The sequence below is a fragment of the Stigmatopora argus genome, chromosome 19 (assembly GCF_051989625.1).
Source record: "Stigmatopora argus isolate UIUO_Sarg chromosome 19, RoL_Sarg_1.0, whole genome shotgun sequence".
In the NCBI taxonomy this organism is placed as follows: Eukaryota; Metazoa; Chordata; class Actinopteri; order Syngnathiformes; family Syngnathidae; genus Stigmatopora; species Stigmatopora argus.
Window position 1 is genome coordinate 7154106 of NC_135405.1, and position 22318 is coordinate 7176423.

Here is a 22318-nt window from a genome sequence, read left to right on the forward strand (position 1 = left end):
CAACTTACTTTCATATGGAAATGTATTACAATTATTATTCAGACTTGAAATACTGTTGCAACAACAGCAGAAAATGTGTTTTAATGTGCTAACAAGCTACCAGATTTCTTGACACACTTGTTTCTATATGCTGTGTGCGTCTGTCTGGAACAGCTGTTATTATTTCAAGATTTTGATTTTTGCATAATGGAGCAAAACATAATTCCACAGTTAAGGGGAAGATTAATAATGTCATTGATTGCATTTGATGTATTTAATATTCAATGGTACCTTGATTTAGGTTGTTTTTTATGTACCCCGTGAACAAAGCTTGCAAATAAATGTACATATATTCGGAATCAATCTTCCGCACTAATAAATTGACATTCCAGTAAGTACAAACAAAGAAAAGGCTAAACAGAAATGTATTGCTGTAACAAAACATAATAGAAGAAAACTGTATAACTGCTCCATGACTATATAGTATACATTGTACGAGTTATGTGTTAGAAGTTTTCATTTAGGTGTTTGTTTGGATGTTTTTCCTGTTCTATAAAATACTTTCAGTGGATTGATGACTGGAGCTGTCCTTAACAACCTGTATTCATCTTTTATTTACTCGTTATAAATTAATTACTTCTTTAGTTTTAACTGCACCTGACCATATTTATAGCTGTCTTAAAACAGAAATTTCAATTCATTAATCAACAACTCGTTAATTAAAAAACAAATATGTTGGGGACTTTAAGAACTAGTATGTATACATCAATTTCTGAATGATTTGGACTGTAGCATGCTAATTGTGGAGACTGATTTATTTCAAAAGTTGTGTTGCATACAAATCAACTTGCCTATTAAATGACTTCGTGTTTACTTTAAATGCCCGTTAAAGTAATCGCATTTTACATCTTTAACTGATTCATCTGATTGATGTACATATCTACACATTGGATGTACTAATTTCCTTTTTTTGTGTCAGATTCATTAACAGAGAGCTTTCACTTCCATTCAAACACTGCTCTGTCTTTCACGCTCAATGCGTCTGTGATATAGCTACTATCAAGCAATATGCATGCAAACGAAGGCTGGGGAATTCCAATTAAATTCCAATTTGCTACTAGGAGAGCATATAAATGTATGCTATACCTGTTAAACACAGTGGCATAGAAGAATACTGGGGGGAAAACCTGCTTATTTCATTTTTTTATTAAATCTAGAGCTGGGATTCGCGTGGATCACTATTGATTTTGTCCAGTGGTAGCAACGATGCTGTTTTTTGAGTGTATTCATAAAATGAGATTAGCAGGCGGAGATGCCGAGTTTGTGTATTTGCATGAATATTTGGACAAATATATTTGACATAATTGAACACTATCTTCAAAGTGGACTTTGTTTTCATACATGCTGTCTGGAATTTTAATCACTATAGAATATGGATTAAATGTGCAACTTGACCATATTGTAGGTTTGTACTGTACATGTATGTCCTATTCTCCGAAGCACATAGGCCAAAATAGCCAATGTTAAGGGATCGAACATATTCACTTTTTCTGAATTTTACATCGGCAGCAGCGTTGGATCCGTCGGCAGAGTTTATGTGGCAGTCCTGCGGTACATTGGAAGTTCTCGGGTTTCGGATTGGCCCTTGGGTCCATCAGTGCCGCACATGCCCACACACAAACGCACACCTGTTGCTGCCTGTTAACATGCATGGTGATTGACTGGTTGATTAGGAAGACTAGAATTACATCTGTAAAAAAAGACAAGAGTAAAATGTGTGGAACCGCCAGTTGTGACATTAAAGAAGGCACCAATCAAAGTGTTGAAATGAATTGAGTGTTGCTGCAGAGGTCTAGCTGGCTGATGATGAGAGGTCAAGTTCTTGCTCTGCACTTGGCAGCTTGATAGAGCTGCTACCTGACCCTTGCTTAGCTCCAGGATCCTAAACATAGTCCTGATTCTGTTTTTTAGTGATCTAGCAGATGGCCACCTAAGTTCTGCAAAGATCAATTTGCTTTAACTTCACCAGCTTTGCTGTACAAGAAAAACAATAACATTACCATTGAGAAGCTGGCAACCATTTCCGGGTGTCCCCTGCCTACTGCCCCTAGTTGGCTAGAATAGGCTCCAGCACACTGGTGACCCTTGTGAGGATAAGCAGTACAGAAAATGAATGATTGAATTGACAACCAGAGGTTTAACTGAGGCAAAAGGTAGCAATCGTGCCATATTCACATGAGATTAGTACCATTAACTGTGCTACCATTTGGAGGATAAGCAAAGTATGTTAATTTCTCAATTTCACTGACATTACTGCCGCCAAGGGGAGTCTTTTCTGCCGACTCGGTGGTCCGCAGAGCTCTGCCTTAACGTCCACTGTGCTGCTTCAAAATTCCTCCATCCAGCCGACCTATAGGAGAGCCTTTTGTTGTCAAATGAAGCCTCCTCTACCTAGACAGATACAGAGTTTTTTTTAGTTAGATGTGGTTGTGTAAGAAGAATGAACTACATTAACTTTACATCTGCACATTGATTTATTGAAATGATTAACGTGAGATTTATTTACTATACCTGGACATGTAGCGACCGTTTCAAGATGGCTGGGGAGCCCAGGTCTTCTTTTTTTTCAGAATATAAATGACAGCTTTGTAATGAGCAGGTACACATGGTGTATTGTAACCACAATTGAGGCACATAAATTATATTTCTATCTTAATTTTGTTGAATTTGCCATTTTTTTAAGGTTTAACTGTATAAATGATTTATGGTTGTGTGTGTGTATCTCAACTTGTATTAAAAACAAAAAAACTGGACAGCTGTCCAATGCAATACTGTTATCAATGATTTCGTGGTTAGAATTTATTTATTTTGAAAACAAATCTTGATTGTGACGTATTTTTAACTCTCTTTTGTCTTCCTGCAGGATGATGAAGTGGTTCTCCAGAGTGTGGCCACCATTCAAAAGGAGCATCGCAAGTTCTGCCTGGCCGCTGAAGGACTTGGAAACCGTCTATGTTATCTAGAACCAACCTCTGAAGCCAAGGTGAGGAATGAAATTTGGCAGTTTGAGAATTTTGTTGCTGAAAAATTTCTGCCAATTTGAATGAAAAATACCAAAATGGCATATCAATGTTTTCCGCTATGTTCCATTTGAATTCTAACATGCTTAACCAATCAATATTTACATTCACTAAAAGGCACAAGCAGTAAAGCAATCCATACTGTATCATCCAAGACTGTTTGCCATTGAAACCAATGCTATACCATTTTGTGGAATATGTACAGAATTTTCTGCACAGCCCTGCAAAAAATAGACCAAAAACACCAACACATGACAATCTATATATACAAGCTCTTGTGGATTCTAGCTGATTGAGACAGTCCGATAATAGCAAAAAAATCAAGATACTGGTTTTACATTTCTTTGCTTCTGCAATCCTTCCAAAAGATTGAAATATTTCTGTCACCAAGGAGCTTTATGGCATACTCACAGCTAATTAGTTAAGCAGAGCTCCCTCCTGGGAGGTTTCAAGTTAAAACACATGGCATACTTTAGTGGGTCAGGTTCAGATCTCAGATACAGCGCCTTTGGCTTGGCTCAGACACAAATGACAGTGCTACATGGTTCATGTGCTTGCTCGATTACTTGCCAGGGCAGCCACCCAAGACACATTTTGTAAAAAAAAAGGAACATGGTCAAGATATTTGTCTTAATGTGGCACTTTCATTTTAATTGACAATAATAAAACAACGAATGAAAACCCAAGAAGCAGTTAGCTATTTACTGTTTCAAAGGAATCACTCAACCAAAATTCTATTTTCTGGAACACTGGACTGACTGGAAGGCAAGTTTGCTGCCAGTCGAAGTCCCTAAATTCAGTTTGAGAACGCGAGGCCATGCTTCAGTTCACCTACCTGGAGCTGTCGTTGAATAAAAGGGCAACACCTGCAGAGCTCCAGGCCATCTGTCAGGAACAACCCTTCCACTCACCTTGATACACGGGGACAATTCGATTCTCATGTGTCATACATGGATGAATGGTAAGGCTTTTGATGAAAACTGGGTCGCCTGCAGTTACCAAATGAAAAATAGCTTCAATGATAATCAATGACAGTTGCTGGTATAACGGAAGCAATCCCAGTTCACTTTGTTTAGTTTTTATTTGTATTTATGTTCCTGAATAACATTTTATGATGTATAAGTGCATGCGGTGCACATTTGTGGGATGTTGGACTAGTACACAATAATGTGGCATGTATCCATAGATATGATTTAAGTTGTGTATTTGAATAAAACACCTTACCCATCCCGAATTTCCACCTCACTAAACATGAACAAAATGGCTCTTTAGAAGGTCGTGCTGAGCATCTCCTGCTCACAGACTCTACACACTGTCTACCAGACTGTGGACAAAATATGATAATAAGAGTATTGAATGCGAATAACTCTGCAGCAGGTTATGAGTTATTTGCGTTACAAGGTCCTTGAACACCACAGTTGGAGCTGTGTCATGTCAATTTGTCAAAGCCTAGTTTTGCAGTAAGAAAGTGGAAGTATGATAATATTATAGACAATTATTTGTACGCAGAAAAATACAGTAGACATAGGGAATTGATATTTTTGGCATAATTGTGACATACTGAACACTACTTTGAGTTACTATCACTTTCATTGCTAGTTGTAAGCACGATAGCACTCTGACTAATTGTGTGACAGTGTAATTAATGTATGTTGTTGCTTCCTATTTTTCATGTCTTGACAAGCACAAGATAGGATATCGCTGTTCCGTACAGTGTCGTTGAGAAGCTTTTTACTAAAGTAAAATGTTTTTTCCCTCAAAATACAGATAGATATGGCAGAATTGATAACAACTGCAAGAAAAATCCCCTGTCAAAATTACCTTGTGAAAACATTGCATCGAGATGATTAATAACGTATAGCAAATCTCGTTTATTGGTGTATTTAACAGAGCTATTCATAATGCCCAACACCTTGTTGGCAATACACCACCATGCCCATCAATTTATTTATGAAGGCCATTCCTTGCTTCACAGTTCTATTAATTACACCTTGGCCCTTGGTCTTATATCACTTCATTTAATAAATTATTTGGCCTCTGGTGCACATTTGTGTTCATTCATTTCATTTTGCCATGATAGATGACGAGTGAGATTGGAAGAAATGGACTTATTTCAGGAAAAAAATACTGTTGAGGTTCTTTTGCCTCATGGACTGAAGAGCTTAGTTTCTGTTTTTGCTCACAGAATCTTGTCTGCAGCACGTATCGCCAGCTAATGTTCTTTTCTCTTTGTCTCCTCGACATCACCATGTCCCTCCCACTCTCCTTCCCCGCATCTATCCTGCAGTATGTTCCTCCGGACCTCTGCATTTGTAACTTTGTACTGGAGCAGTCGTTGTCAGTGCGAGCCCTGCAGGAGATGCTGGCTAACACTGGACAGAGCAACGATGGGGTGAGTAGTACCTCAAGCATAAACACATTTTGACACATTCACGACTTGGGACGGCAGACCATAGTTTGGGTCATAGGGCAGTTAAAAACATACATTCACCCCAGAAATTATTGGTGCTATAAGTATATTGTGGATAATGGTTATATGAAATGCAGAAAAGCTTCAGAGGGTATCTGATGTTGGCCAATTGTGAATCTGGGATAAACTTCTGCTTGTTAGTAAAGCTTCATGTTTTTCAAGTAAGCAAACTTTTCTTAATGATTAATAAAACCATATTCTGATATATTTACAGCCCCACTTTGAATATTTAAATCTCCAACTATAGTAAATGATATAAATAAATAAATATTTATGTAGAATCATTTCAGCGCTGACTTGTTTTAATTGCAGATCACATCATAGTTTTTTATTAATCGCCAAAGGTATAAAAATCTCTATATCTTCGTTTTAAAGTCATTGTTTTCTTTCCATATACAATAAGAGAACAGATGGCTTGTTTTTGCAATGGGGACAGCAGCAGTTACATTTAAAATAAAAGAAACCTCAGCAGCTTTAATCTCCGGAAAGTGCAAAATAAGTATTTTGTCTTCCTGATAGCAATTGGGTGGATGCAAGTCCAACACTGTATAAGCAATGTGATTATAATGCAGGAAAAGACACACGATGGGCTATTTCTTTACTGCTTTTGCACCATCTGAAAAGCTCGGGAGAGGCTGCAGCTACAGCATGAGATGGCTATATTTCGTTTTTATTTCAAACAAATGCCAACGACATCTGTGCAAGCTTTTGTGGGCAATATGAAAGAATGCATCATGAATGAAGCAATTTTCTGTTTTCAGTTTGAAAAGTGAACGATGGGAATCACCTCAATTATAACACCTTGTTGTCTGACAGTTAATATTTTATGTTTTTACAACATATAGATAAAATGTATTGTTCCCTATGTGGGGATCTAACACCAAGGAATGGTAATTTAACAAAGACTAGTGAATATCATAAAACTAGGTAAAATATGTATCATTGTTTTCCAAAGCAAAATCATACATTTGCAAATATTTCTGTTTAATTATAAAGGTAATTAGTCATTTATCACCAATGATTTAAGAAATCAGAGCATGGTTATTACTCTTTTGAGGTTCAAGAGGATTTAAACCATAATTAGGTAAAGAATGTCTAAACGAGTTATTAGTCTTTTCTGGATAAATCATTGCAGCACACATTTCAAGGTATGCTGTCACTTCAGATTTCTCTTTGGAGCATGGGCAAGAAAATGAAGTCAGTGATAATGAAAGGCTATTTTGGTTCAGAGAGGGAGTGGAAATTATAAGTGATTGCACCCCAGCATTGATAATCACAGCTTTGTGTTTATACAAAGCAGAGTTGGCTGTTTTTTTTTCTTGTCGGCTCCTGTCCAGCTCTCTTGGCATGTTTATTAAGCAATCTATTGAGAAGGGCAGAAAATTGGGAGCGAGATGGACTTCTATTAATGGTAAAGTCGTTACCTTGGTGATATTCTCTGGTTCATAAAACTGACACATTCTCATTTCTAGTCTAGTCCAGTCAGCTCTTGCAACAACATGTAGTGTGTATATTGGTAATATAAATGTGAATGCACATTTCACGTTGAGGAATATCATCTGCTTTTTGGGGATAAAATCACCATATGCTTTGGGTTGTAAACATGAACAATTTTTATCATTAGATTTCACGCAAGAGGCATTTTAAGAATACCAAGTTCATGATAATAATCCAGAATTACGATAAACATTACCAGAGAGCTACGTAACTATATACTAACAATTAGTACAGTGTGCTTTTAGTGGTAGCAGTGAAGCATAATACGTATATATGAGGTTGCTCATATTTTGACAATAAATGTATAAAAGTTCTCCTAAGAATGAACTATTTGTGATGCAAAATTTGGAAATTCCATGACAACACTTTTTAGGACATTAGCAGTGTTTATCTGACATCATTGAAAACTACAATTCCTTTTATATCCTTTTCTCCAGGATAAACATGATCAGTGACAATTTTTGCAAAGGAACCAAATTATCGTACTAACCTGCTCAAAGAGCTCGAACACACTTGTCTTTAATTAAGTATATAGAAATGCTGAAGTTAAATCTTGCATGTTGATTTGCGTTTGCACGATTGTTCCGAAATACACTCAAATTAGCTGTCCAGGGGGAATCTGGTTGCAACGGTATGTACGACACCCCTCATTATCTATTTTTGTCTACTTGTATTGTTATTGGCCTCAGTAGCTGAATATCTGCTGACTGTTGCCAACTCTTCTTTTGGCAAGAGTACACTTAGTTGGCCGTGATACAAACTCTGGTAATGAGACTAATAAATCCCATTTCATACTCTCCATAATTATGCTCCATTTGTCTTTATTGTTCAGGTTTGATTTGGATATTACCTAGTCACCGTGTTTTGTTAGTATGTTATTAGAGTGGCGACCATGAAAAATGGGCACGTCCATAAGCTTGTTTTTCCCATCTGCGTGCATGAGGGATATGCTGACAAACCAGTGAAAGGATGTGAACTGTTTTTTCTAAACACTGCAGTTTTGGCATGTGTGACATTTAGTTTATAACCATATGACAGGCACCTGTTTCAGCGAGCAGCATTACGGAATTGTTTTGGCTTATTTACCAAAAACTAAAGCACATTTGGTTTGTGCGTGGGCTCTGCCTGGGTTGTAAATTAGGCCACAGTGTAGCTTTCAGTTTTGTGTTTCACACAGTCAGTCCAAAGACTGTTAATTACCTTGTCATAGATGTCTTAGAACTGTGACTTAAAGCTCGGAGCAAATTTTCATTGTGGCTGCTGCAGACATCCCAAGTTTTGCCTAGATCTTGGGGGCCACATTTAATGCAAGTCCTGTGTAATTAATTAATTAGAACGTGCTGAAGGCATCGTACCAGTACTATTCTATTCAATAGAATTTCAACAAAGCTTTCTGTGTAGCGATTTTTGCTCAATCCTTCTCAATCAACTGTTACTATAGTATCATGCTAAAATGTTGATATGTAATTGTGGTGCTTTTTTGTTGTTGAAAATGATGGAAAGTACATTTAGAAAAGCAAAAATAAAATTGTTGAGCAGAACTGCACATAGATAACTCACCAATTCATAATAGGAATTGACTGGTAAAGCACACAAGTCATGGGCAAACTCAAATCATTGTTAATGTTTTTTGTTGTTGTTTTTTTATGGGAACTTTTTAAAGGATGTAAATATCATGTTCCTATCATAGGTCCAGATAGTATATTTTAGTTTTGTGCCTCTAAATTTAACATAAAGTAAATGTAAAATTAGGTAGATAAAAGGAGGTGAAATTAATTTCATATACCGTATTTTCACGACTATAAGGCGCACCCTCAACGAATGACACATTTTATTTTTTTTCCATATATAAAGCACACTGGATTATAAGGCGCCCTGTCTATTTTGGATAAAATTTAAGACTTTTAAGTGCGCCTTATAGTCGTGAAAATATGGTAATCTGTGACCATAACACTACACTGTCCTTGAATTCCACTATACTGATAGAAGGCTGTGTTGATCGAGCTTGTGCACAGCAATACCATATAAAATCAACTCAGTAGTTTACTGTCAGGAAGTACATTAATTTTCAGGTTCTAGAATAGCGTAATCGGTAAGCAACCATTAATTTCTTTTGCCCTTTAATGAAAACTTCACTTGAGTTTATTTGGGGGTAAATACATCTGTTGTAAATCCACAGCTTTTACATGTCACATCTATTTACCATTGAATTAATAAACCATAAGTGTCCACATAAATAAGATATTCCTCTCTGCTTTCATAAAGATGATGCAGACTGAGCTCCAAAACATATTTTAGCTACATACCCTTTTCGACTGGAACGGTCATACATCTAATCATTGTTATCTTTGAAGATGGCGTGGTGGGGCTGGCGAGTATAGATGTTGATCATAGTGGAGTTATTGAATTAATGAAAACACCATGCATGAGAAACATTCCTACATATTTTAACAAAAGTTGAAACTACTGTATCACACTTGACACTTAACCCTCTGGGAATTCATTGAGAAACAATCATTCTTTGAATATGCAACTGACACCTCCACTCCTCTTCTAAATCACATGCAGAGTGCATCTAAATATCAAACTGTTTAGGATACAGTACACCAAATGGGTCACCCAAGTAAAGGTCACCATTCTTGGCAAGGATGTGTCAGCACAACAAGCCTGAAATACAGGGTTTCTTGCTGTGCACAACAGCTTCCTTCACTCCCAGCTGTTACTGTATAACCTTCTAGTTTTTCTTCAATGCAACTCTCCTAAATGTGTTTGTCAATTTAAAAAAAAATGTTTGTTGCAGTCTGATTGGGTCATTTTGTGATGTCAGACAACACAGGGGTACTGCAAACAAAGGTCATAAATCATATTTGGTGCATGCTTTCGATAAGACAAAAATTCAAAAGTTGTTTAAAGGCTCTTTTTAAATAATTCAAAGTCAACCATGAAGGACAATATACATTGAAAAACTTGAAACAGTGAATATATTCAGGCTCACGTAGAGATAAGAAGACTGAAAATTAGTTAAAAAGTAGATGGTCCTATAATATATTCTCTTTCTTCCTCCTTGTGCCACTAGAGGTTGATTAAAAAGGTAAGCAGAAATGAAATTAATTAACCTTAATGTGCGGTGTCATATTGAGTATATCATATAATTATTGTTATTTTTTTTCATTCATTTTCTGAACCGCTTATTCTCACAAGGGTCGTGGGGGGTGTTGGGGCCTATCCCAGCTGACTTCGGGCCAGAGGCGGGGGGCACCCTAAATCGGTGACCAGCCGATTGCAGGGCACGAGGAGACGGACAACCATTCCCACTCAAACCCATACCTAGGGGCAATTTAGAGTGTCCAATCAGCCTACCATGCATGTTTTTGGAATGTGGGAGGAAACTAGAGTACCTGGAGAAAACCCACGCAGAACATGCAAACTCCACACAGGAGGACTGACCTGGATTTGAACCCAGGACCCCAGAACCATGAGGCCGACGAGCTAACCACTCATCCGTTATTATTTTGCCAATAAAAAAATTGACTGTGATGTTTTTTTTAACTTATATAGCTTTAGATTTATTTGTTTTGTATGCACTAGTTATTTGTTTTATTTTAGTTGTATATTTCTTCTCATTTCGCCTAACCTGCTTGCACTCAAATAATCATTTGCTTCTCATACAGCTCTTCTTCAGTTTGAACCAGAAATTCAAATCACCAAGATTACCAAGATTGGGTGAAATTATTGGTTGGAAAAATCATAGTTGGGATGTAATTCTGTATTTTTTTTTCCCTCCCGGGCAGGGAGGTCAGGGGGGAGGACATCGGACCCTCCTCTACGGTCATGCCATCCTCCTGCGCCACTCCTTCAGTGGCATGGTGAGTAACAATGGAAACTAATGGACATGTGGAACAATTTTATTTATTTTTTTACTTGTACCAAAGAATTGTCACTATTAAGGTAATGTTTGAAAATTTGGGAACATTTCAATGAATTACTTAATTTTAGTATTTCTATCATGGTATTTTGCAATTGTCTACAAATTCTTTGTCAATGGGTATTTTTTGTAAAATTGTATATTGTTTTTTGTAATATGACACAATGTATAATACATTCTCTCACATACTGCACTTCATATTTCCGTTTAATTTTGTACTAGTACCTGACCTGTTTGAAGACTTCAAGATCATTGACTGACAAGTTGTCATTCGATGTCGGACTACAAGAAGATTCAATAGGTGCTATATGTCTGCTTCTGTATCTTCACTTTTATTCAGTCCTTAGCCAGTTATTTTTTACCTTAACAGCAACATTGACACAATATATCAACAGAATGGTTCCTCACATGATGGTTATATTTAATGCCCCTTAGAATAGATAGTTACCCAAATGATATGTTGGCCAGCAGGGTGTCTCATTTATCAGCTGTCGTACATTCCAACACCTTGTAGTTGCTAATATGAAAGATTGTTTGCATTAACAGGAGAAGCCTGTTGGTGGACCATCCACCCTGCGTCCAAGCAGAGGTCAGAAGGAGAGAAGGTCCGGATCGGAGATGATCTTATTCTCGTCAGCGTGTCAACCGAACGATACTTGGTCAGTTGAATCTCCACAAACTTCTTCTTGCCTCTTCTATCCATCCATATTCTGCAGTGCTCGTTCTCATTAGGACTACATGAACTGAAAAGTATCCCAGTTGGTTACCACACAATTTCGAGCAATATATTGACAATAACCATCGGGTAATTTTAAAGCCTCGGCAAGCATGTGAATAGTAGTGAAAATCTTTTTTCCGAGTACGGGATGAATAAAGTTTAATCTAATCTAATATATCGTGCAGTTATATGCATTGCTCAGCATCGTGAAACATTCAAAAACACCCTCCATCATTGCGTTGTTTCAACACTGACTGCATAAGTTGCTGTGCTGTTATTTTTCCAGTCTAAATATTCACTCTTACTACTTGCAATAGAATTGAACTAAATATTGATTTTTCCCTGCATGTCTAGAGGGTATACTGCAGTTGTCTGCTTTGCTTCTCTGTCACTGTCCAACTTCACAAGCAAGGATGACAACAACTGTGTAAGGGCGCTTAAAGCCTGTTTATCTGTAATAGAAATCAAATTTCATTTTAATGTTGTTTTGTCTTTTCAGTACGACTCTATATCCTACTTCCATTTACTCCATGGGTGAGAAAAATGGAGTGAAACTTTTAAGAAAAAAATGTTTAGAAGCTTAACGGAAGGATAGCAAAATGGTGGAGTGGCGATTGGCAAGCATCCAAAATTGAGTAGCGATGTATTGCTATAGCCATTTAGACAGGCAAATGTGATTTTAATGCAAGGCTGGCAAATGTCCAAGTTGCACATTGCCCCCTGGGAAATCTCCACAAAAATTGGCTCAGGTTTTCCCTTCAAGAAATGGGCACTCCTGAAATTCACGCAACAGTAATTAGAGGGCCATTAGAGTTGTTGATGATGTGCTGCTGTTGCAGGTTATAAGGTTTCGTAAACGTAATAAAAATTTATATCTTTATGTCTTACATTTGAAGTGTATTCACTTGATGATGGCTAAATAAGAAAACCTATAGTAGAACTTTGTCCCAATAGAAAAAATATTGTGTATATGTATGCACTTGTGTATTCACATTTGTATTCCTTTTTGACAACAAATTCACTTGCAAAACTCAAATTTAAAAAATTCCAAGTTTATTCACTGAGTTCAACCGTGCTCTTAGGGGGCGATGTTATAAAGCAGAAGTCATTGTTCAGCATGTTCACGTTTTGTCAAGCATCCACAAACTTGTAAATCCTGCTTGTGGGGAGGCTGGAGCAAGTCCAAGCTCGTCTGCGGGATGGAGTTATTGTTGAGAATTATCTGGGCATTGCTACTCCAGGAAGTGCTGATGATGCAGTGGTGCTTTTTATCCAGCAGCCAGCCATCCAAAGTTGTTTGACAGCACTTGTTGACAGATGCAGAAGTTGCTGTAATATCTCTTTGAATCCCAGCGCTGGGAATTCCACCTTTCTCTGACGGCTATTTTTTTTTTTTGCTTAACCTTCCCTGCTGCCAGCATTAGTATTATACATTTATTTTGGACCATTTTGTCTAAAATGCTGTGGCTTTTTCTTATTTCAGCACCTCTCCATCTCCAATAGCAACATCCAGGTGGATGCGTCCTTCATGCAAACCTTGTGGAATGTCCAGCCAACCTGCTCATCAAGCAACATGGCTGTAGGTTAGTGGACAGCATTTTGAACTACATACATTTTAAATCAGTATATCCACTGGATTGATCAACAGGGTAGCCACCTCGTGGAAATGGTGGCTTTTATTTATTTATTTTTCTCAACTATTACACATCAGAATTTCATTCTGGGTGTTTTTCAATTTAGGAAACATGCTTCTCTCTACTGGGATGATATGATAACGGTTTTGTCTTTCCCTTTAATAGCAAACTTGCTTTTGGTTTAATAAACTGTGTTCAATTTGAACATAATTTGAGAGAAAATTGGATACTAATAGATTATGAAATGATGTAAAAAAAAAAAAAAAAATCAAACAAACAGCCTTTTCAGCACAGCGTGCCCGTGAATAATAATACCAATATCAGGTGATTCACATTCCACTTGTTCTATTAGGATATTTGGTCGGTGGTCATGTGATGCGTCTCTGTCGTGGCCATGATGAGAGCTTGACCATCCCTGGAGCAGAAAGGAGTGAAGAGGAACAGAGGTATTGGGTCCATTTTTGTTTAGTCCCAAGATGTTTAAACACAAATGGATTTTTAACGCTGTTTTATAGCAGACTAATGAGAAACCTCTGACTAACCCAACCTGCTAAGTGGGCAATCGAAGAAGATGAATGGGGTCCACTCTATGCAATGCGCCAGAGCTTTTCGACTGTCACTAGTAATGAAAATTACCAGAGGGTTGAACATAATGAATAATGTGGGTGATGCTTTTTTTTTAAACTCACATCATGTAGGTAACATTCAAAACCACAATTTTTCAAAATCTTTCTTTAACAACACAGTCTTAAGACTTTATCTTCATTTGGACCTGCGGTCATGTCAGTCTGTATCCTCTTTCTTTGATCACACATGAATAACTTTCACATATATTGTCTTGTTTCGATACGTGCTTTGCCTGTAAAGCTCCCCACAGACCGATGAGGAAACTTGTTTCTCCTCTCTCTTGAGTGTGCTCCATTCTTTGTAACTGCTATGCACTTAGGTTGCACCGAGTTTTCTGTCACGCAGAGTGACGTTATCAATAGCCTGATCTGAGCTGTTTAAGGTTCAGATTGAGAACCATGGATATGAAACTACCACTTCATGTGGTTTTCAATCTGTCTCACAAAAATTGGGAGGACGTTTAGGGTTCTGTTGTTGCTTTCTGAAAATGTATTTCAATCATGCATTTTTGTGTCGATCGAAGCATTGAAGAACAACACAGAAATAACAATACGTATTCAGAATACCCATTAAGAGAACAAAGAAACGTACATGGTATGTTCAAATGCACACAGTATGGCTCTCGTGAAATTGCATTCAAAATATGTGATATTTACAGCACAGCGTTCCTGACCCCTGAAATAGAGTAGAGGCATATTATTAAAAAAAGTGTATTGTAATATAATGCTAGAGGTTAAAAAAATGTCATGTTTTTTTATTAGATTGCACTGGATGTGTTATAATTTTTGCAAAACATTACATACTCTCAGGTTAGTCAACTACGAAGCAGGGAAGGGTGCATCGAAAGCTCGCTCCCTGTGGAGACTGGAACCTCTGAGAATCAGGTGGGTTGAAGTTCTTAATGCAGGTCTGTTCTCTTCTCAGTTTGCTGTCAGTGTCACCAAAATGTATGCATGTACATTCAAATGAATGGGGCAATCAGGAGCCTCAATATATCCCCATTCTAGCTTTTATTTCCGCCCACGTCTTCCCGCTATAGCAACTCGCTTTTTCTTAGACTATCACACGTCCTTTTGATGGTATGTAAAAAGTTATGCTCACTACACATAGCGCCTTAGAAGCTCTATAGAGTGGGAGTCGGCTTTCTCATCGTGAGCTTTGCTGCTAACCATCGTTTTTGGGGGATGGTCATGGAAGGTTTGGCTGCATCGTGTGGTGTGTGGTGGGCCTAAAATAGTGCAAAGCTAGGAAGAACATCCCAAAAATATTGAAAGTGTTGATATTTCAATTGGTTGTTGTCATGAATGACTATGCCTCCTTTTCCTCTGAGCTGTCAATACCAATTACTACTCCTCCAGAAGACCTTATTGACATCTCTTTCAATCATCTCTGTCTCTGTTTTCATCCCATCTTAAAATGTCCACCCACGCAATTTTCCTCTAATCACACTGTGATGCAACTCTGATAGGGTTGTCAGTCTGTGTTTTGTTAACATGCACCTTTTTTCAGTTGGTCTTTTTGTCTGGAAAACAAAGGATTTCAAGTGCCCAGCACTGCCTTGAGCTATAGTGAATTCATTAGCATGCTGCACGACCCCTCGGTGTAGTAAGATGTGGTTTTAGTGTTCATTTCTGAAAACATAAAAGCTAATGATGTGTGCTGTGTTCAGCTGGAGTGGAAGCCACATTCGCTGGGGTCAGGCCTTTCGACTACGCCACCTCTCCACTGGCCATTACCTAGCACTCACTGAGGACCGAGGACTGGTCCTGCGGGACCGGGAGATGTCAGACACCATGTCTACCTCGTTTTGCTTCAGGTCCTCCAAGGTCAAGGCTCGGTCACACTTGCAAAATTTAGATGTGATGTAATTGTACCTCAAGAGTAGACCTGTTTAAGTATTTCCTAAATCACACTGTCATCATTGCACCTTTAGAGGTAGAACTGCTTGTCACTCAAAGGTACTGCTTTTAAAAAATTTGACCTTTAATAAAGGAGCATACCGGACACTCCAAATTTTTAGTGGTGGGAAATATGCTGTTAAAACAACCAGAAGAACCATGTAATGGCATTGCAACATATTTTAAAGACTACGGAAAAAGCGCTACCATAATGTCTTAAATTTTTGTTCACAATGCGAAAGCCTGATTGGGATTAGTTTGTCAGTCATTTTCCGATGATAAATTTGCAACTTGTGTTTTGAGATTATTTAGTTGATACATATACAAAATTATGGAACAATCTAACACTACCAGTGTATTCAATATCTTCCAGCGACTTTATTAAAGTCCTTTCAGAAGAGCCTTTATTCTTATGAGTTCATGGATTACCCTACTTTTGTACATTTTACAATGGCTGAGCAGACAATACTTAAACTCATTTACTGATAATTGGCTGAGTTATTGCGTTTTCCCTTTAGTCGGTCAACTCAAGATAAATCCACTTTCAAGTTTAAACAAAAATCAAGTGCTAGAAAGAATTGGTCTATATGCAAATAGGGTAATAGCATTTAATTGATGTTGATCTTTTTATTCCTAGACAGTACTTCAGTCACCTAATTAGGCATTCTTATTTTCCAACATTCTGCTCCCTTTGCTCCAAAGTCCAATTTTTAAAAACAAAAGTAAATCCTTCAGTGATGTGAAGACGTATTAATTTTTCATCATCACATATGTCAGAGGATCTTAGTAGCTATATGCAAAAATGTCAGTATCATAGTCTGTTTAGAATTATTCTTAATGTGTCATGATTTCTATTCCATATCAAAACAGGAAAAAAGTGACTCTGCTCCAAAACGAGACATTGATGGAATGGGTGTGGCAGAGATCAAATATGGCGATTCTGTCTGCTTCGTCATGCATGTGGCAACTGGTCTATGGTTGTCCTACCAAGCGCCAGATGCCAAATCATCTCGCCTTGGCCCCGTGAAAAGAAGGGTAAAATAATGTCTTTGGCTTTACACTGCATATACATATATTTTTCCCCTAAATATGGTGAAACTAAGCCTGGAGTAATTCCAGAATAAAATATTTTTTAACCTCTGAGGTTCTACTTGGCTGACGCAGAGTTTCACATAACTATGGTGACATTAAATTTACCACCTGTCTTTCCTATCAAATTCCTAATGCTTCCATCGTTAATGCTCATATGCACATCGAAACATAAAAAACCTTGATCCTTCCTAGTTGCATATATCACCATATAAATCTAATGTTAATTATCGCCACAATCCAAACTGAATTCTGACTTGACCCCCACTCCTCCCCACCAGACTTGTACCAGGTGTGAGACAGGATCTTAGTTAAAGTGTTCAAAAAGGCTCCAGAGTGTTTGAGAGTTTGTGTGACTTGGACGAGGAATTCAGGGGATTCCTGGGCACACACCCAGTAACATCAAACCTTGTTCTGTTGCCTGGCAGTCCCTAAAGGCTTGGCCCCCACACCACGGAACCTGACATGGTCTGGCATGCTAGTTTAGGTTAACTACGATCAATTTACACCAACCCGACCCCTCTCCTTGATTTGAGTGTTTGGTTGCAGTGAGTCAAATATGAGCACTGCTCATTATGGTAGGCATCCAGAAAATGCATACCTCCATGAAGGCCTTACAACTGTAAATGTCATCGTACTCTAATTATATGAGTGTATATACATTATGGTATGTAAAAGTAGGTATGGATTAGACTTGCCAATTTGTGAAAACATATGTATAATATGGCACTGATATAAACTGCACAGAATTTGATTTATAGATTGAATAGAATAGAAAACTACAAGAGGTTATAGTTTTTTGATTTTAAAATGTTTTTGTGCAGATCACTTTTATTTAATTTTGCGCTTACACTTGTTTTGTTTCTAACTACTAAATATTCTTGTGTTGACAAGATACAAACAAATTTTATCCTAAGGTTGATGGAACTGTAATGGCACAACTTCCCTACTAAGCAGTACAACTACCAATTTTACAAGCACCCCCAAAAGCACAAACAATTGCCAGCTTTAGCGGCTTTACAGAAAAGTAGAAACATTGTTTCAGATCCACTTTTATTGAGAATAAAAACTGTAAATAGTAAGCCAATGTTTTATCACAAACGTATTAGCTTATTGTGCATTATAGTAGTACTTATTTTATTGTTACATATTCACAACATGTTTATTGATGATTAACACAAACGTCGACTAGTGTATGCAGTATCACTGCATTGAAAAAAGTGAAGACAATTCTGGTACATATTTTAGAAGGAAGCAAGCTGTAGATTTATATGATTTACTTTGGCAGAGTCGCATTCTATAATATCTTGAGCCTTGAGTTTGACACCTTTTGGTTTCAACACTTTGTTTCTCAACTTAGGCTTGCTTGCATTCTGAGGGCCACATGGATGACGGCCTGACTCTCCAGCGCTGCCAACATGAGGAGTCTCAAGCTGCTCGCAACATCCGCAACACAACTCTCCTCTTCACCAACTTCATCAAGTAATGACAAACAAGTAGGCTTTCTGGGAGTTTGAGCACCAACAGTAGACCCCTCGGTGCTCAAATGCACTACAAACACGGCAAAGTGGGATAATTTCGTCTGTATTTCTCAAGGACTTTAGACAGCACCGCCACGGGTGCGTCCATGGAGGTGGCCGGCTATGTAAAAGAGGTGCTACAGACATTGAATGACCTGATCGAATACTTTAAGCAACCTGACTCTGAGCTGGAGCATGAAAAGAAGCAATGTCTCTTGCGCTCTCTCATCAAACGCCAAGACCTCTTCAAAGATGAGGTAAGCTTTGGTGCTTATCTCCATTATGCAATGCGCCATGCATCATTAATGCATTCATGTCTCTGGGTCGATATACAGTAGTTCACAGTGTATTGAAATGAGGTTCAATACGGCAAACCACAATTTTTTTTTGTTAAATGAAGTGTCATTTTATTACCGTAATTCCTTGAGCGTAATGTGCAATTGTTTGCTAATAATAGCATCACAAATTGGAAGCGTCACATTATAAAAATTCAACTCTGTTATGTTTACATTCAATAGAAAACTAGGGACACTGAAATAAGTGTTCTTTTATTCAAATTTGACTGGTAATGTTTAATAATTGAAAATTTAATTGTATAATGACATAGTCACTATACGGCATGAATGAGAGTTTTGTGGCCATTTACAATTTCTCTGCATGTTCGCTATATAATCCACTTAATCCATGAAAATTGATTGGCCCTACAATTTTTCTTTTATGGATGTTTTATACACCTTTAAGCTCTGTGTCAGTCATGTGTGAGTAGAGAAATGTGTTAATGTGCTCAGAAATGTCAATATTTGAATTAAATTAATTGTATAGTGTAGTTGAAGGATTCCGTACAAATTGCAACATACATAGACAATACGGTGCTTAATTATTTTGGGTATGGATATTGTAAATGGGGAACATAAAATAATTGGGTACACAGAAAAACCTTGTACTACGCATTATATTTGAGAGAAGTTGATGCATCACATCATTTGTGCTAAAGGTGAAAAATTAAGTGGAAGAAAAGTTATGCTGGCAAAAGAAGTGCTGACTCAAGTAAGTAAGTAATTAAGTAATGGAAAAAATGATGAAAACAGCAGTGAAAAAATTATCAGAAAAATAAATAAGTAAAAGTACACACTCATCAAAAGCCACTTAAGAACCACAACAAAGTTTGTGCATTGTACCGTTGGATATGTCAGATCACAAAATGAGGGGTGCAGTGAGTGTGTACTGTATGCTGATTAGGTTACGAGTAGTTTTTAATTTTAGGATTACAGTCTGCCCAAAGTGATTAGAAGTCGCATAAATTTAATCACAACACAATGCTCCATAATGCTATAACCACATTTATTTTTGGCCGCAGTACAAAAACAGTGATCAGATTCCAAAATATGACACTAATTGGAATGAAGTAAAATGTTGTTCTCATTAAATCTAATACCGATTAATCATAGTGGTGCCTATCCTTTTGTATCCAGGGCATGCTCACCCTCTTGTCAAAATGCATCGATCGCATGAACCTGGACAACAGCGCTGCCCACTTTGGGGAGATGGCTGGGGACGAGACGGGGGCAGCATGGAAGGACATCCTCAACCTCCTCTATGAGCTCCTCGGTAAGTGATGGATCTCTGGGCATCATCAGCTGTCGACCCTAGCTAGACATGCATTATTCATCTTCCGGCGTGTTTCTCCTCCATCCTTTTGCTTTTAACTTTTCACACGCTCGCTGAGTGTTCCACTCTCTCCTTGCTTCACCTCTTTGTCCTCACTCCCTGGACAGAATGTCTGCATTTGGGTCACTTTCCTCTCTGCAGCAGACTGTTGCAAACAAACAAACGAAAAAAAAATTATAGCCACTGATAAAATACCAGTCATCACTGGTGCTGACATTTGCTTCCTCTCGTGGGTTCTGTAATGAGTCATGAATGCTAACTGTGTAACCCTGAGAAGTTGCTCTCTGGACAACTGTGTCTTTGTTAATTTGTTTCCTGTCATCAACAGCTTCTTACCCTCCGCTCTCCTTGACTGCCCTTGCATTCATCACCACAGCCTTACCATCTTATAGTTGGACAAAAATAAACTATTATAGTGCAGCAAACAGGCACACATTGAAGATTATTTATTCCCACCCACTGAGAAAAAAAAACAGACCCCATGTTTGGATAGATGTCATCTCTTTTTGTTAATGCAAAGAGATGCAGCTAAAACTTTATTTTAATATGATCTAGAAATATCTGTAGTTATAGCTCCAGTATCTTTTTATTGCAAAAAAAAATCAAGAGATGACGCCTATCCAATTTTTTTTGGGGGGGGGAACACAATGTAGTAGTATTTTTTCCCCCTTCCTATAAAGTATCCCAAACCATACTGATCTTAAGTGTAGTAAAAGAGCCTGGCATTGTGGAATGCTGTTTACATTGCAAATTGATTGTTTTAATTGTTGTGTTGAGATTGCTGACCATGCCTAATTTGATAGAAAGTCATGGTAATGCATTGGTGGGATTTAACTAGACAGTCCGGTTGTTCTTATTAACACTCTGACTTTCAATCAGACATTATACCCTTGCACTGCTATACAGCAATTAGATGTTTTCTTATTCCTCCCAAAGTGCTGTTAAACTATTTAGCAGACATTATCACTCCAACACCCTTGAATTGTAGTGAGGAGAAATTAGGTTTGTGAGAGGTCAGAGAGTTCGAATGTATTCTCTAAGGCAGATGTTTTTTTTCTGTTCACTAGTAATTGGTCGCTGAAAGTCATTTGCCCCATTCTGTCGAGGTTCGTATGTTAGGGTTTGAAGATTTTCTTTTTGATGCTTCTGTTATTGACTTTCATTTAGATCAAAGCTTTAGAATGCACAGAGGGCTCTTTCTGAAGTCTGTTCCAAATTTAGTACTACATAAACATTGTCCTATATTTCAAATACCTCTGAATGTGCAGTTCCATAAAATCACAGTGATGCATTAAAGTCAAAGTATATAATTAGTTTGTTTGTCTTTTCATTCAAATATTCATTCATTCCTAATTTAGCCAATTTGATGAATTTTGTGTTCCTCAGCTGCACTCATTCGGGGTAACAGAAACAACTGCACCCAGTTTTCTCGGAATTTGGACTGGTTGGTCAGCAAATTGGAAAGGCTTGAATCATCATCAGGTAATGAATCCTTTTCTGTTGCCACTTTTAGGATTAAATTCTGACACAGGAACTGTTACACTCATTTGGTTGCATGTGGGCACACCTCTTTTTACATTTGTTGTATGTTTTAGGTATCCTAGAAGTTCTGCACTGTGTCTTGATTGAAAGTCCAGAGGCCCTGAACACAATCCAGAGAGGACACATCAAATCCATCATCTCTTTGCTGTACAAACATGGACGCAACCACAAGGTGTCAAATGACAGACTCTTATTTTGCCACCACATTTAATGAGAATTCAAACTCATCCCCGCAAAATTCGACCGCAAATCCCACAACTAAGACTTTAATTCCTTTCCCTTTCACTCGCTGCCTTGTGCAATAACAAAGGAGCCAGTAAAAGACAATTTAGCCTGCAAGACAATTTATCTGTTGCCGTATTGAACAATTCACATCCAATAGTTCAAGGACGGCTGGATCAGGAATAACTGCACCCTGTATTTTATATCTGAAGTCTTCATCCCATCTAAAATGCTGCAATAAAATGAACTTCCGTTCAATATTTGTTTTTGTTTTTAGATTTTGGATGTCTTATGCTCACTCTGCGTATGTAATGGTGTGGCTGTGAGAGCCAATCAAAATCTTATTTGTGACAACCTGCTTCCCAAAAGAGACCTGCTTCTTCAGACTGCCCTAGTAAACGATGTTCAGAGGTATGTGAAGAAATTTCTTCCATTTTTCACTTAAATCT

General features: G+C 37.7%; 1 protein-coding gene across 1 annotated transcript in view; it reads left to right on the top strand.

The window, feature by feature from the left end:
* The window catches only part of ryr3 (ryanodine receptor 3), a 64825-nt gene that overhangs the window by 4144 nt on the left and 38363 nt on the right, over window positions 1-22318 (top strand). The window contains exons 2-18 of the mRNA XM_077586570.1: window positions 2903-3022; window positions 5347-5451; window positions 10103-10117; window positions 10818-10892; window positions 11174-11252; window positions 11498-11610; window positions 13153-13252; window positions 13656-13749; window positions 14740-14814; window positions 15600-15756; window positions 16699-16863; window positions 18278-18399; window positions 18514-18694; window positions 19910-20045; window positions 21492-21587; window positions 21701-21819; window positions 22147-22280. Of these exons, the coding sequence (XP_077442696.1) occupies window positions 2903-3022; window positions 5347-5451; window positions 10103-10117; window positions 10818-10892; window positions 11174-11252; window positions 11498-11610; window positions 13153-13252; window positions 13656-13749; window positions 14740-14814; window positions 15600-15756; window positions 16699-16863; window positions 18278-18399; window positions 18514-18694; window positions 19910-20045; window positions 21492-21587; window positions 21701-21819; window positions 22147-22280 (1886 nt within the window). The remainder of the gene's footprint in view (window positions 1-2902; window positions 3023-5346; window positions 5452-10102; window positions 10118-10817; window positions 10893-11173; window positions 11253-11497; window positions 11611-13152; window positions 13253-13655; window positions 13750-14739; window positions 14815-15599; window positions 15757-16698; window positions 16864-18277; window positions 18400-18513; window positions 18695-19909; window positions 20046-21491; window positions 21588-21700; window positions 21820-22146; window positions 22281-22318) is intronic.